At 48.8% G+C, this 17,101-nt stretch overlaps 1 protein-coding gene across 1 annotated transcript; it reads right to left on the reverse strand.

The window, feature by feature from the left end:
• Positions 1–13,252: 13,252 nt before the first annotated feature.
• On the reverse strand, positions 13,253–14,490 carry LAJ45_08271 (uncharacterized protein; the record flags this gene model as incomplete). The annotated part of the gene is made up of 9 exons (XM_046117822.1): positions 13,253–13,262; positions 13,331–13,345; positions 13,430–13,435; positions 13,491–13,512; positions 13,768–13,806; positions 13,983–14,084; positions 14,136–14,141; positions 14,374–14,383; positions 14,476–14,490. 9 exons carry the CDS (start codon positions 14,488–14,490, stop codon positions 13,253–13,255), a joined length of 225 nt encoding a protein of 74 aa, XP_045969109.1.
• Positions 14,491–17,101: the final 2,611 nt, after the last annotated feature.

The raw sequence follows: 17,101 nt of genomic DNA on the forward strand, positions 1-17,101 counted from the left end.
TATACAAGTCATTAGTTCTCCGCGTGTTGATATTTTCCCAAGATACTCGTATATACGTATGAAAGGATAAAAGCGGTGTGTTTTCGAAGACTTTTTAGCGGCACGCATATTTGCATGGTGCTTCCATACCGTTATTGATGGTGACTTTTTTTTTTTTTTTTTTTTTATATCATGTAGTTTTAATTGATTCTAGGTACAAAACTCTGCATGCAGTCTTAGACTATGGCATAAAAATACCTCTCCCCGACTTAGAAACTGAAATTCACGACCCCAGATGAACAAAGGAAAACAATGAGAAAAGCAGGACGCAAAACAAACTAACAAACTGACTTAGTGACTGCAAGGAAAAACTGACGCTTTGGCGGCCCATATCCGACATAAGAAATCTTCCTGCTGGTTTCAAATAACCTGTTGCCCCTTGAGGGTCTTTTGTGGGTGTGGAGTGCCCTGATTTGGGTTGGCTTTTGCAGTGGCTAGGTGGTGGAGGGGGGAGAGCTGAGGGCACTTGATGTCTCAGATCCGGAAAGGAGGGGGGAGATGTGTTCCTTTCTGGGGAAGTTCGTTTTGGTGGCGGTGATGAAGGCTCCTAGAGCTAGCGTGTTGGTGTGGTCACTCCAGATCTCCTCGAGGGTTTTGATTCCTGGGAGGAGTTGGGCGCGTTGGGTTGCTTTCGCTCGGCAGAGGAGGATGGCGTGTTCGGTGGTTTCAGGGGCTTCGCCGCATCTGTCGCACTTTTCGGAGAGGTGGAGGTTGAGCCAAGATTTGTGGCCTCTGAGGTAGCTTTTTTGGGCTCTCATTTGGTGGATTCGAGTAGCCGTGAATTTATGTAAGTCCATGAAGGGTTCAGGGCTTGTGGTGAGGGGGAAGGAGTAGTAGGGGGGTGTTGGGAAGTCGTGTGCCCAATTGTCTAGCATTTGTTGTTTTGCTAGCTTTGGGAGGAGTTTGTGATCTGTTCCTCTTGTGACTGGATGTTGGAGGAGGTGGCAAAGATGTTCGATGGGGAGGTGGGCCACTCCCTTTGTTGCCGTGGAGTTCCACTTCTTAGGTGGGTTGGGGCGGCCGCGGAGGAGGGTTGTGTGGGAGGGGACCCTGTCGGGGGTCAGTGTGGGGAAGGAGGGGTGGCAGCGCCCTGTCACTGGATTGTTGAGGGGGTGGGCGAGAAGGACGCGGATTGCGAACTTTGTTTTCAGGTAGTGGATGTAGTTGATGAGTGGGGGGCAGTGTGCCTCGGCCCAGAGGACGCGTTGGTTGGTTGCCCTGAAGCAGCCGGTGGCCCATCTGAGGACTGAGTTCCAGAATTTATTCATTGCCTTAATGGAGCTGGTGGGTGTTAGGACGGATGCGCCGTATGTGAGCATTGGGCGGATGGCAAGCAGGGCGATTTTCCTGCAGTTGGATGAGGAGAGGCCTTTGCCAGGGGAGGAGAATCTCTGGAGGATCCCGAAGCTGGCTTGGGCGGAGGCTAGGCGGCGGATAAAGTGGGTGTTTGGGTTGAAGTTTGGGGATAGCCAGAATCCGACCCATCTGACTTGATGGCCTGGGTGGAAGATCTGGTTATCGAGAGTGATGGGGAGTGTGCAGATCGGCCCCTTGTCTTTGGGGGTACGCCAGTGCATGAGTTCGGTTTTGGGGACTGAGAAGGTGGTGTTCTGGGCGGCCGTGATGGCTGTGATCGCCTTGAAGTGTTCCTCGAGGATGTGGATGTTTTGTTGGTAGCTGGGGGAGCCCACGGTCACTGCGAAGTCATCGACGTAGGATAGGGTGAGTCCTGGGGAGGGATCGTGTAGGTGGAGGATGTTCATGTATATGACGAAGAGGAGGGGTGATATGGGGGAGCCTTGGGGAACTCCGACTTGAACGGGGGTTGGGATTCTCGGGGAGCCTTTGAAGAGGAGGGTGATATGCCTGTCGGAGAGGAATGACAGGACCCAGTTGATGATGTATGGGGGGGTGGCTTTGGCCGCGAGGGTGGATGCAAGGGTGTGTTTGACGACGTTATCGAAGCCACCTTTGATATCGAGGAATAGGGTGGAGACTTTTAGCTTAGCGTGTTGCATGGCTTTGGTCTCATGGAGGAGGGTAGTGACCGCGTCTGCCGTGGACAGGCCGGCTACTGATCCGCATTGGTGGGGGTGTATGAGGCCTACCGCTTTGGCGATAGATGCGAGGCGAAGGGTAACGATCTTTTCGAGTATTTTGGAAAAGGTTTGGAGGAGGACGATTATTCTGTAGGAGGTGGGAAGTGTATAGTCGGCTTTGTTCGGTTTTGCCAGAATAACTCCGTTTGCCATTTTGAGGGAGAGGGGGTGATAGCCGCTTTTCAGGAGTGGGTTTAGGAGCGCTGGGATGATGTGTGGGTTGGCTTTATGGACCCCTTTCCATACTGAATAGGGGATGGTGTCTGGGCCCGGGGCAGAGAGGTTAGAGGTGGGGAGGAGGGTGGTTCTTACTTCCTCGGGGGTGATGTCCGGGACGTGAGCGAAGTTAAGGGGGGGGGAGAGCCAGTGTCTGGTCTGGGCGGGAAAAATGCTTTGACGAGATTCTGGTTTAGTAGTGCGGGGGTGGTGTAACGGGGGCAGCCTATCTATGTATCGCTAGAATCCAATAGAATAGATGCGGCCGTGCAAGATAGAAATCAGGTGCAGATTTATTCAAAGATACTATCGCTAGAACTCAATAATCTTTAAGGGCTCTGCTACCGATAATGGTCTACTCGAAGATGAGGATCAGGTCAGTTGGGCGGGAATGATCCTGAGTACTTATACTCCAAAGGATTCTATTCTCTGCTCCTACTTCCTTACTAAGTTCCGGTGCTGCCTCCTAGTGGAAGGGAAGCAATACCATCGCTACCCCGCTTCTCTCTAAGCGTCAGCGAGTGCTTCCGATTCCGAAGGCAACCACCCTTAGTCAAAGCCTTTGTAACACCTGCAGCCTTTGTTGCCACACAACTAGGGGCCTGCATGAATGAGCTGCCACTCAGGTGTAAGCTTAATCATTGCTGTAGAGCTTCCGCTTATTGTAGACTTCCCAGGCATAGTCTCTTCCACTGCTGGCGGACTTCCAATGCTCAGAGGATGTGGAGGATCGCTGAGCACTCAGAGCTTCACTCTGGCTAGCCTTCTAATCATTGGCGAGGCACAGACTCGTCAGTCATTGCTCCCATGAGTAGATCCTCTTCCTAGCGCTCAGAATGTAGTTACTCTGACAGTTGGTAGCTAACCACACTGCCGGTACTTGCATGTCACTGTGCAACTGGCTTCTAACAATAACTCTCAGCATGTAACCGGGCCCTGTGTGTACTCATACACCAGACAGTTGAAATGGCTCCGTTACACTACTCCCCTCTTCCAGGATCTTGGTCTCCGAGATCTATAATCTGTATCTATTTATCTATGCAATACTATATGACAAGGAAACTCCTTTGGTGTGGAAGGGGACGAGAATGTTAAAGGAAATGCTACTGGCTAGAGCCCTCTTATCTCTGGGCTTCTTAGGGTACCTCATATGGAAATCCCGGAGGGCTTCTTCAGCACTCTTCCTGAGATGTTCCCAGGGTTCCCATGTAGCGTCCTCATTCTCATATCCTTCCCACAGCACCAGGTATTCCACCCTTCTCCTCTTCTTATTGACTCGGCTATCAGCTACTTCCCGGACGATCCAGTTTTGTTCTCCTGTAATCTCCTCAGGTTCCGGTGGGGGAACTCTTCTCTCAGGATCTATTGGTGCTCTATAGGGTTCTAGGAGAGAGACATGGAAGACAGGGTGGATTCCCATTTGCGGGGGAAGAGAGAGCTTGTAGGCACGGGTACCAATAGCTTCTAAGACCTTGAAGGGTCCCATCTTCTTCTGATCCAATTTTCCCAATGGCCGCTTTGTTTGCACATTGCGCCGGTCTAACATAACTTCATCTCCAGGCTTGATTTCAGGGGGTGCCAGGGCATGTGCATCATACCACCGGGCCATCCTTAGTCTAGCCTTTCCCAAGCTTGCGTTCATAGCCTGCCAGATAGATTCCCATTGAGATACCATGACCTCGCTTGCTGGATTATTCCATTCAACACCTTCCTTTGGGGCCGGCCAGTTGGTTCTGGGTTCATATCCATAGTTGGCATAGAAAGCCGATACTTTGGTAGACTCAGAAACCGCCGAGTTATATGCATACTCTGCCAAAGGCAAGAGGTCTGCCCAGTCATCCTGTTGATATGAACAATAACTCCGCAAGTAATGCTCCAGGGTCTGGTTAACTCTTTCTGTTTGGCCGTCCGTTTGGGGATGGAAAGAAGTGGACATCTTCAGCTTCACATTGAGGAGGCTCATGAGAGATTGCCAAAAATGAGAAATGAACCTGCTATCTCTGTCCGAGACTATGTCATCAGGTAACCCATGGAGTCTCCAGACTTCCTTCAAGAACAACTTAGCCAAATCTTCCGTTTTGTTGAGTGTAGGAAGTGGGATGTAATGTGCCATCTTTGAGAAGCGGTCCACTATTACCCAGATCTTTGTAAACCCATTGGATTCCGGTAATCCCACAATAAAGTCCATAGAGATGGAAGTCCATGGCCGATAAGGTATCTCCAGTGGTTGGAGCATACCGAACTTCTTATGTCTTGAGGTCTTATTCCTCTGGCAGCTGTCGCAGCTCCGGACATATTCCTCAACATCTTTATCCATGTTGGGCCAAAAGAAGTTGTTTTTTACCCGCTCTAATGTCTTGAACTGACCGAAATGGCCCGCCACTTTAGAGTCATGGGTATCGGTCAGGATATCCATCTGGAGCTTCTTGTCTTTGGGAATATACCATCGATTCTTGTAGAAGATGAGGCCGTCCTTGACAGACAAGTTCTGGTCCAAGTTTGGTTTCCTTTCAACCAGGGAGCGGTGCAGTTCCTGCCAGATTCCATCCTCTTTAGCTGCCATACATAGGCGCTCTAAGAATGTGTTCTGCAATTGATTCACCCTGACAGCCGCTAGCTTAACAGGATCCAAAACCAATTGTCCTGGCCTAAAAAACATCTGTGGCTCCGGCCGCAAGGTTTCACTCCCCTCTTCAGGGCGGTGATCCCAACGCCTTGATAGCACATCAGGTTTGCCATTCCTTTCTCCCGGTCTGTAGACAACTTTGAAATTGTAGCCTGCTAGGTCCTCAGACCATCTAGCTTGCCGCCTAGTGAGAACCTTGGTAGAGTTGAAGTACTCTAAATTCTTGTGGTCTGTGAAAACCGTGATCTCCTGCTCGCAACTCTTGAGCATATGCTCCCATTCCCGGAAAGATGCTACAATAGCTCCCATTTCCTTATCATGAATGTCATAGTTGATCTCAGCCGGGGAGAACTTCTTAGAATAGAAAGCTACCGGGTGTAGTTTCCCATCTTCCCCATACTGAGAGAGCACCGCTCCTTTGGCAAAGTCACTGGCATCAGTTTCGACCACAGTTCTTCTGCTAGGGTCAAAATGGAGAAGGATTGGAGCGCTTGTGAATAGCCTCTTGAGTTCCTCAAATGCTTGTTCACAGGCTGCGGTCCAATACCATTTCTTGTCATTTTGCAAGAGGTCGGTCAATGGTTTGCAAACTTTACTGAAGCCTTCAATAAAGCGGCGATAGAAGTTTGCAAATCCCAGGAAACCTTGCACTCCCTTAATATTTCGGGGTACTGGCCATTCCTGAACCGCCTCTACCTTGTCCTCTGACATAGATACTCCCCTTTCCGAGATGTGGTAGCCAAGATATTCTACTTCTCGGACATGGAAGGATGTCTTGCTGATGGAGGCACACAGTTTTGCTTCTCTGAGCTTCTGTAGAACCTTCTCAACCAGCCTTTCATGCTCTTCCTCAGTCTCTGAGTAGATGAGGATGTCGTCGATATAGACAACCACTCCTTCATCCAGTAGTTCCTTTAGCACATCATTGATCATTGCCTGGAAGGCGGAAGGGGCGTTGCATAGACCGAATGGCATCACATTGTACTGATACAGTCCATAGCGGGTTCTGAAAGCGGTTTTCCACTCATGACCTTCTGCTATCCTGATCAAGTTGAAGCCATTCTTCAGGTCTATCTTTGTGAAGATCTTGGCTTTGAACAACCTATCCCTGAGCTCACTCATGATAGGCAGCGGATACTTGTCCTTGACAGTGACCTTGTTCAACCCTCTGTAATCAACACAAATTCGCCATGTCCCATCCTTCTTAGGTATGAACAATATGGGCGCCGCTGCTGGGCTGCTAGATCTAGAGATCTTTCCTAAAGACAACTCTTTGTCCAGGTACTCTCGGAGGGCTTTCAGCTCTGGAGCGGAACATGGGTATAGTGGGCCAAATGGGGGAGCGGTACCAGGCAAGAGGTTGATCTTCAGATCATTTCGGGAGTGTGGAGGCAGCTCCTGTATCTTCTCTTGACTGAATACGTCGGCCCATTCCCTATAGCGGAGAGGTATCCTTTCAGAGATATCTCCTCCATCCTCATCATGCCATACTGAAGCGGCCAGTTGATACACTACATCTTCTTCTTCCATCAGTTGGTATGAAGAGATGAGTTCAAACTTGATCGCTGCTGGGAGACAGTTCTGCTTGCAGTAGTCACTTCGCCAGCTTATGGTATTGAGTTCCCAATTGATATCCGGGTTGTGCTTCCTTGCCCATGCAATTGGCAGGTAACCTGATATTCCTTCTTCCAAAGTAGCCACTTCCCATCGGAGTGTCTCCTTATGATCTCCCATGTTCATGTGGACTGGGTGAGTGTAATACTCTCCTCCACCCATCATGACATCTCCTTGAGCATCATACATTGTCAGAGGTTGATCTCGCCGCACTAAGGGAACTCCATGCTTCCTGACAAAACTCTGGTTGAGAATTGCTCCTGTACAACCGGTGTCAAAGAGGAATGTCCCTTGGGCGTCTTCAACTTTGTTCTTGACCGTCCATGACAGTTCTGCTTTCAGTATTGGCCTCTTGCCATGTACTGGTAAGGATGGAAGCTTCTGTTCCATTCTTCTTCGCTTCTGTGCGGGTTCTGGGCTTGATTCTCTTTGTCTTTTCTCCATTGCTAATAGCTGCGGGCACTACTAAGATCCAAAGATCCTTTGGTTCTATTCCCAAGCAATAATATAGCAAGTGTATTGTGTGGAAGTCTGGTAGCGGGCTGGAAGTGTCTTGTAGCAAATGTAACTTTGGCAGAGCACTTACAGACCAGCTGTTTCGGGTCATAAACCCATCCTCAGAGTGCTTGGAAACAATCAAATAGGCGAAAAACACAAAAATTTATTCAAGAGAAACAAAGAAATCGAGACCAAAAGAAAACTAGTAAACATAGACTCTAAACAGACATTTCTACCAGATGATTTCATTGTCCGAGTCTTGCTCAGGCTGAAAGACGAAATCTTCTGTCACCTCTGGGAGTACAACAAGTGGTTCCTCTGCTACAACCGCAGCCACTTTAGCTTTCTTCTGAGGATTGGTCTTGCCATTTCCTCGTTTCCGCTTTTGTACCCTCACTGCTGCCACTCGGACTACAGTAGGTTCCCTGGACCAACAGTCGGTCCATTTGTGTCTGGACTTGCCGCACTATTGCACAAGTCAGTCTATGTACTCTACCAATAGGGAGTACCGGAAGGTCATACCTTCAAGCATACTTCTGCTTTCCTTCTTTCTTCTAGGATATCCCCCGGGATACCCTTCAGCTCCACCGCTTTGTCCTTGGAACTGGTTTCCTTCTGAGGTTTGGAGGAGCTTGCAGCTTCTCTCTTCCTCTTGGGATGCCGTTCCTTCTCAGCAGGGGGATCTCTCTTGGTCCTGGCGGGTGCTTTCTCAGCGCTACCGTCTGGTACCTCTCATGGGTGTGTCCTAGCTCTCGTAGAGCAGCTATCCGCTCCATCAAGGACTTGGGCTTGGGGGTAAAGAGAGCCCAACTCATGCCTAGGTCCGGAAGGAGGGAACTAAGGATCTTATCATCCACTAACTGACCCTCGTAGCCAGTCTTCCACATCAGCTGAATAATGCTATTCAGGAAGGAGTCTATTCCTCCCTTAGCTGTGTGGGTAAGGGTGTTCCATTGGGCTACCGCATCATCCCTAGAGATGGCTTCACCAAAGGCTGCTCTGAGAGCATCCACAAAGGAATCCCAGCGCTTCCATCTCTCATCCAACACCACAGGCATCCCAGCTACCCGATTGGCAGAAGCTTGGTCGATAGAGTTGTGGTAAGCTTCATACCACTTGACCGGAGCATCTCCTTCCATCAGGTTGCCAGCATATCGGATCCTGACCTCTTCAGAGGTAAAGGACTGGCCCTCAATGGAGAAGACGTTCTCACATTGCCGGATGAAGGTCTCCACGTTGTCTGCTTTGCCATTGAACTTGGCCGGAGGGGGTGCTTTGGGTTCTCGGGCCCTAGAGGCAGCGGAGGGGTGTGAGGGGGCCGGAGGTCTCATGAACTGTGCCATGGAGGCCAGGAGTTCTTTCTGTTGCCTCTCCAACTTCTTCCTGAGGTACCTTCGCCATCCTCTCCTGTCACCATCCTCAGGCTCCGAGTCTGAACTGTCTGAGTCCCCTCCTGGGTTGGGAGCGCCGCCAACTGGGGGGACAATTCCATCTCCTCCACCATTACCCGCTGGTTCTGGGTTCTGGTTTTCTCCACCAGGGTTTCCTTCTGGCTGGAGGTTCCTCCTAGGTGACTCCGGGGGTGGTGAGCCTCTGTGGGATTCTGGGGATAACCCCTGGCGAACCCAGGCTGGAGGGAGCCCGGAGGGACCACTCCTGACCGGTGTCTGGGAGTAGTAATCGTCGTCTCCTATAGGTTGTCGGGGGGGCCTTGCTAGGCCGCCTGCCAACGGGCTTGATGGGGCTCTCTGAGGAGGTAAAGGTGAGCCTCCAATGGCCGCTGGCATCATCAGGGGAAGTGTCCTCTGCCTGATAGACCTGACTGGAAACGCTGCAAAGGGGTTCACCCTTTGGTGGAAGGTTCTCAGGGCTGCTCTGGATGAGGCCCTGGAGTTTTGCGGAGGTGCGGGATTGGGGACAGGTGCTGGTGTAGGCATCCTGGCGATGGAGAGCCTTCCTTCATTAATGGCTCTCTGGATGTCTTCTAGGAAGTTAGGGGGCATCGCCGGGTTTGTCCATTCAATGTCCTCCATCTCATCCGCTCCTAAGTCATCTCTCTGAGCATAACTCTGGAGTTGTGCCTGGACTGAGGAGACTTGTTCTTGCATATAGCCGAAGGCATTCCGGAGCAGGACTGCCTCAGCTTCTTGTCTTTCTTGCACCAAGGCTAGCGCATTGCCGGCCTTGATGACTTCCTGTTGCAGGCTGTGCTTCAGGTAGCGCTGCAATTCCGCAAAGAAGTCCTGTAGGGTGACTTCGTCGGTATCTTGCCAGGTGGGCTCACATCCGGGGATGTAGGACTGGAGCGCCGTCCTGGGCTTGTGGATCAACTGTGTCTGTCCCTCTTGGAATTCTAAAGCTGCCGGTTGCCATTCAATCTGAAGAGGCGCTTGGGGAGCCGGGAGGGCGGACATGTTGTGAGAGGAAAGAATAATCTGAAGGTGATTTGAGCACTAAAGATTATCTGTAACGGGGGCAGCCTATCTATGTATCGCTAGAATCCAATAGAATAGATGCGGCCGTGCAAGATAGAAATCAGGTGCAGATTTATTCAAAGATACTATCGCTAGAACTCAATAATCTTTAAGGGCTCTGCTACCGATAATGGTCTACTCGAAGATGAGGATCAGGTCAGTTGGGCGGGAATGATCCTGAGTACTTATACTCCAAAGGATTCTATTCTCTGCTCCTACTTCCTTACTAAGTTCCGGTGCTGCCTCCTAGTGGAAGGGAAGCAATACCATCGCTACCCCGCTTCTCTCTAAGCGTCAGCGAGTGCTTCCGATTCCGAAGGCAACCACCCTTAGTCAAAGCCTTTGTAACACCTGCAGCCTTTGTTGCCACACAACTAGGGGCCTGCATGAATGAGCTGCCACTCAGGTGTAAGCTTAATCATTGCTGTAGAGCTTCCGCTTATTGTAGACTTCCCAGGCATAGTCTCTTCCACTGCTGGCGGACTTCCAATGCTCAGAGGATGTGGAGGATCGCTGAGCACTCAGAGCTTCACTCTGGCTAGCCTTCTAATCATTGGCGAGGCACAGACTCGTCAGTCATTGCTCCCATGAGTAGATCCTCTTCCTAGCGCTCAGAATGTAGTTACTCTGACAGTTGGTAGCTAACCACACTGCCGGTACTTGCATGTCACTGTGCAACTGGCTTCTAACAATAACTCTCAGCATGTAACCGGGCCCTGTGTGTACTCATACACCAGACAGTTGAAATGGCTCCGTTACAGGTGGGGGAGTTGGGGAGGGATGGGACTCTGTCTTCTGTTCTTGTTGCCATTCTTTTAAGTTTCCAGACATCGCTGGTGGCCGCATTGGACACGAAGGAGTTCCAGTGGGTGCGTTTTGCGTTTTTGATTGCATTGAAGTAGGCATTCTTCGCCGCTTTGACTTCGAAGGGGGGGCTGAGGCCTCTTCTGAAGTCGCGGTGGACGGAGTGGTAGATTGTGCGGAGTTGGGATATGTTGGGGTTCCACCATGGTTTCGACCATTTGGTGATTGTTTTGGAGGGGGTGTGGCTCTTTAGGGTATCTGTGAGTTTTTGCAGCGATTGTTCGAACCAATCGTCGAGGCTTGTCGAAGGGTTGGGGCTGGGGACTGTGAAGTTCTGGAGGGCGGGTTGGAGGCTTGGCCAGTTTGTGAGTTTCCAGTTGGGGCCGATAATGGGTGTGAAGTCAGTGTTGGGGAGGGCGAAGGCAATGGCGATGGCTCTGTGGTCGGAGCCAGTGGCTTCGGGGAGGGGTTGCCATTTGTTGAATAGGGAGGTGGCTCTTGCGTTCGCAAAGGCGAGATCGATTACTCCGTGTCTTTTTCCGGGGGTCCGGGGAGAGACGGGTGTAGGTGCCTGGGTAGTTTAGGAGTGAGAAGTTGTTGGTTGTGGCGGAATGGATGTATGGCCCTGAGAGGCGAAGTTCCCCGTCGGAGAAGTTCCTCATGGGGTCCGCTGCAGGGGAGTGGATGTTGAAATCCCCCACTACGATGAGGGGGTTGGGGGTATGGGTGAAGATTTCAATCGGGCTGATCGATCTCGAGGAGTTGGATAACTGTCTGTTATAGATATTGGTTATCGTGAAGGTGGAGTGGGAGTTTGGGGAGGTTGGTAGGAAAAGGTTGACTGAGATGAGGTCTCCTCTGTGGGAGGGGGTAGCTGTTGCTGAGTTGCGTTCGAGGAGGTGATTGGAGACGTAGGTGCAGGTGGATATCTTGTCTTCTGCGTTGGATGGGGAGGGGGAGTACAGTGTGAATGAGGGGGCGTTGAGGGGTTTTCCTTTGAATAAGGGGGGTTCTTGAATCGCGATAACGTGGGCTTTCGAGACTGCGAGGGAGGAGAAGAGGGATATGAAGACATTATTGCTCCCAGCGCAATTATGTTGTATGATGCGTAGAAATGGTGTCGGGGGACTGTTGAGGTCTCCTAACATTTAGGCGTTGTTGAGGTCCATCTCCGTCACCGAGGACTGGGGAATCTCGGTGACTTCTTCGTCGGGGTGAGTGGATGGGGAGCCAATTGGGGCGAAGATCCGGCCTCCGTCTCTCATACCGTTATTGGCCGAGTCTTGTCTCTGGAGGGCGAGTTTGTGCGGGCAGGAGGATACGAAGGCTGGGTGAGGGCCTCCGCAGTTAGAGTATTTGGACTGTGAGACATCGCAGCAGTCCATTGTTGATATGTTATATCCCTGGCAGCTTGGGACGGGGCAGCGGTGTTCTGCTTTGGTGTGGGAGAGAGTGCAGTAGGGGCAGGTTGGGAGTTCTTGTTTGCATCCTTTGATGACGTGGCCGAACTTGTAGCAGTGGGAGCATTGGGTTCCTGCTGAGGCTGACCACATGATGGCGCACCGGCGGGGACGGGAGAAGAGGCGTATGGTTGTACCGATGACGCCGGCTTCGGAGCGGGAGACACTGATAACGATGGTGGAGGAGGTTTTGGCGTTGCGGGTTGTATCATCGGCGACGAGGAATCTGCAGGATGAGGGGGTGATGCCTGTGGCTAGACGGACGGCTTCGGGAAAGGTGGCTTGTAGCGTGGGTTTGTCGCGGATGCTGTATAGGGGGACCCCGTGTACGGCGACGTCGATGGTGTCAGGCGCGGGGCGGAAGGAGGTGTAGGGGTTGTCGGGGGTGGGGATTTTTTGGTTGAGTATAGCGGTGAGGCTGTCATAGAAGGGGGCGAAGGTGGAGTTCGAGACTGTCGGGGCCGCGAGAATGGTTACTGTGCCTTTAGCATTGATGGTGACTGAAAGGGCGGTGGCAGGGGCGACGAGGCCTTGTCTCGCTAGGAACTGCCCAAAGAGGATGGGGAGTTCAGCTGTTAGGCGGTCGGAATCGGGGATGAGGGTGGGTGTGGTCTTTGTGGCGAAAAACCGGCGTTTATAGGTCGGAAGGGGTGCGTCCTTGGGGGGAGATCCTGCAGCCTTTTCGTTCCTTTTCCCGCGTCGTCTTTGTGGTCTAGTTGGTTGTGCGGGAGGGGTTGTTGCCGATCTGATGGCGTCGGCGTAGGAGGAGGGTCTGGGGTTGGGGGGGGCAGGGTGGGTGGTGGTTACTTTTGGGGCTGGGGGGGGGGCAGGGGGGGCTGTGGGGGCCTGGGTGCTGCGGAGTTGGGAGTTGATGTTATCGAGGCGGTTGAGGATGCGGGGGTCGGGGGAGCGCTGGTGGCGGCGGACCTCCTCTTGGAGGTCTTCGTGGTCCTGTTGGAGGGAGGCGATATCGCCTGCCATGGTTGCGTTTTGTTTGGCGATGCCGCACAGGAGGGTGATGACGAGTCTGGTTTCGTCCGAGGTGTTGGGGTTGGCCAGGATGGCGATGGTGAGGGCGGAGAGGGCGGTATTGTTGGCTATGCCTACAAGTTCTTGGTCGAGGTTGCCAATTCCAAGGGCGTCCAGGGCCTTGGTCATGTCAGGGGTGGGGCTTGGCATTTTGAAGCCTGAGTTTTACAGAGTTTTTGGTGGGGAATGTTGGTTGCCACGCAAGGTTTTGGTGGTTATTTTCAAAAAATAAATGAATAGCGGAAGAGAAGGATGTATTGATGGTGACTTGCCATCCCGTATATTATCATTGTGGCACGTACATGCACCAAAGTGCACCCATATATATAGCCTGAGTGATTAAGTATACATGTATGTATACCCCATCTCACCATGTGGGAATACCGTTCCCCTTTAAAGTTTCCTGAAGAATACTATTATAAGCGGTTTCTAATTTATTGGTAACAAAAATTTCCGGAATTGATGTTAAACCTTTTATGTTGGGTCCTACTTGTGTTACCTAGGTTAGATATATAGTGGGAGTCGTGGTATATATAAAAATGAGAAAACAGAGAACTCTTTGCAACTTACCGCACTCTGAAAGATCCGATATGAAAGTACTGTGTTAGATCACTTCACACTAGCAGCTTACATTTCGTAAGCTCTATAAACCACTACATGTAGGTTAAAGGATTGAATCTAAATACTAACAGTGTAAGAGATATTAGTTATTAGGCACAAGATTTGATCAGGTATCATATATCTGTGATATAATTGTATAACATGACCCGTAACATTCTTTACTACACAGCTAATTACGTAAGCTGAACGCTTATACTTCTCATTTCCGTCACCACATACATGAAAGGACTGGAAGTAATAAAATATGATTTCCCTCTAGTTCCTCGGACTGGGTTATTCAGACGTACCTTCCAACTTAGATCCCTCTAAAACATCATCTAGATAGTCTAGTACGGTTGGGTCAGCCTTATGATATACGCCCTCATAAGTTTTCTTTTCTTTTTTTTTTTTTGTTTAATTCATTAATTGCATGCAACCTTACAGTTATGGCAATCCCCTCGTAAGTGTTCATTTTGGCTGATATACCTCTATAGCCATAGGGACTGTGCAGAGAAATGCGTACCTGCAGAAAACTGATAACATTCAAACGCCACGCGCTCTCTTCTCCACCAAAACATTCCAGTAAGAAGCCGTGTTATGAGACGCATCATAAATTTTAGATGATCTAGACCTAGGTGAGGCTTGTAATGAAATATAAATGATCAACCGGACTCACAGAAAACTGGAGAGTAGGTAACATGGCCGGCCAGGATTTATGGGCACTTAGTTCGTGTGGAGCCGGCCCTGATCTGCTCCAGTTGGAATTCCCGATATGTGGGACCTTGACCGAGACTTGGAGGCCAGCGAGGACTTTTGATATTTAGTTTTAGCTAGCTGAGGCTTGATGCAGTCTTTGCAGATCTGATTCTAAACGTTTTGCAGCTAGCTGTACATGTCTGTGCAGCTGCATGGACTCGCTGTATACTATAGCAGAGGAGGATATGCTCAATGCTGTTTCGTTCTCTGGATTGATTTGAAGCTGTTATCTGAGGGGTTTGTGGAAGATGGATACGTACCAAATGAGAGTTCATCTCAAAGGATTCCCGCAGCAGTTTTCTGGAGGATAGGAGTTATAGGATGACATGTCGTCATCGTATGTTAGTAGCATAGATAGTTAGTCTAATCCTATTATATATTAGTGTTGGCATGGCCTAGCTACATGTATTTAGCTTGCCGGGTCCGCGTCTTTGCCGTGCGATAGTATAGTAGAGTTCTAGAGAGAGAGAGGAAAAGCAATTGAAGTTTACTCAACCTCCCAAAGCTAATTCCTCTATAGATCTAGATCGGGTACTCGTTATTATTCCGCTCCTACCTACGGTACATGATCATGAGAGATACATGTAGTACACCTTCAACTCGAGTAAGCTTCGAAACGATGTGCCGATCGACATTATAACATACATGTAGTATATAGCATGATGTACTGGTATTTTTGACCGGGAAAGCTGTGTTAATTTTGGAAATCTACTTGATGATATTACATATATTAGCGTATATCGGTGCGCATATTTAACGTATACACATGCGTGTACACCTTACCATAATCCAGCAGAAATCCCGCGAGTATACCTACATGTAGCTGGGCCATGTATGTACATGTACATTTGACAGATTCCAGTGATTTCGTGAAGGCTGCAGAAACCTACATGTATTCTTAGATTACGGGCATAGGTAGAAGAGTGTAAACGCATCTAGTGAAATAACCGCGTTGAAAACATTCAATGTCACCGGTTTTAGGGATGTATCAAGGCAGTACGTACCTCGGTAACTCATTGCATTTGTGTGCTGGCACGATGCGTAGCGAGGCTTGAGCCATCTTCAAGGGGATGCCTACGTACTTAAATATATATATGCGAGGATGGAAATTAACTTGATCACAACAGCAGTGTTACGTATTTGGTGAGATCTTGATCATATTCTTACAATTATGGCCATGGAATAACCACTCGCGCAAGAAAAAAAATGGGACATAGATAAAGCAAGGCTACTGTAAGACAAAAAATTGCGTAAGGGATGTTTCTGGTTGAAAACCTACCAATAATTCAAAAATTTGTTATCGTTGATCCGAGAAATTTTGCACCGGCGAGGAATTACTGTCGACCGGTCGGGTGTGATTGTGTAGCACTGACTGAAGTGCTTCCGAACATGTTTCGTCATGACTACGGCCACAGATAATTGGTCTAGCTATGATCGAGATGTTATAAAGCTGTTCAATTAAGGTGATTATGATGATTGAGCATATTGAGTGACCAGTAAAACCTTAAGTCGTATGTATGTAATAAATACACTAGCTTTATTGATTGATTGGTTACTTCATTAATTGTATATATACTAGCTTTATGTTAAATACACAGAATACATGTATATATGTGCATTGAAAGCTACGTGATAATATGGTTAATCATGATCATCTTCAAGGTCTAGCTATTACTTTTTTCACTGTATTCAGCTCCGTAATACATGTATGCATTACCATTATATTCTCATTCATATATAGGTACAATTAAGATGTATGTTTTTGAGAATTGAGTGTGACTGTTCAAATCCTCAGGCGAATTACCAAAGCTGGCGATATATTTATGTTTGCAATTGGTACGGTAAGGTAGTATATATGTGCAAACCTGGTATATATTAAGTGACACGAACCAATACAGCAGCTGAAACGTAAGATGGGGCGCATACTGTCACTGGTGATATAGATATCGATGTATTATATACGTATTTGCTTATAAATTTATGTACTGCATACAAGCCTATATGCTACCAATTTAGCTCTTGTGGCTGGTGTAATTAAGTATATAGGCACTATACATCAAATTCGATCTTAGATCTAGAGATTGAGCCCCATAGATTCAGAGTTGGGCCATAATATAGAATCCGGGATAGTCGTAATGTTAATGGCCCTCTGGCCCTAGGAATTGGGGGATAGTATCAAGCGTTGTCTAGCTGGTTGATCATGGTAATATGAATTTCAATACGCAATCGTGGCCTCTGTTGTCGTTGGAGCATACATACATGTATATATGGCTTATTTAGCTGTATATGTATATGTAGATGACTGGCGTCAGGGTCTTAGTCGGATATATCCACTTCTATAAAATTAGATCTATATAACCTTGGGTTCCTAAACAAGGCGATAGAGCTGCTCAAGAACCCGCCAGCCGCTGGAAAGTTTCTCAAGGACGTTTTTCATTGTCAATTATAAAGCGAATCATCATTTGCTAACACTTTTGTTGGGTGCATTTTTTATGTGCTTCGACGGGATTGAGTACACACTATCCCATAAGTATCTACTTGTACCTTTTCGCGGGAGACTTATTACAAGGCTCTCTATAATTGCCTTGCCGCAGCGACGGTCTTGGCTATTCATGATAGCCATATACTCGTAATTTCATAGCGTTTGTGAACACAACTGGGTTGCATACCCGCAAGGTCCTGCGTGAGGCTCCAGATTTTAGTATATACAGTCTAATGCAGATCCAGCTGTGTTCACAAACGCTACGAAATTACGAGTATAAGGTCTGATATAAGATGGAAGGTATGCTTTATAAAAACGATAGTGTTTTGAATGTTTTTGACTAATTGATTGGTTATAAAAATGGCTGTAGTCGGTCGATATAATAATAATGTGAGATCTAGAGT

Source organism: Morchella importuna, assembly GCF_003444635.1.
Source record: "Morchella importuna strain M04M26 chromosome Unknown Morimp01GS028, whole genome shotgun sequence".
Classification (NCBI taxonomy): Eukaryota; Fungi; Ascomycota; class Pezizomycetes; order Pezizales; family Morchellaceae; genus Morchella; species Morchella importuna.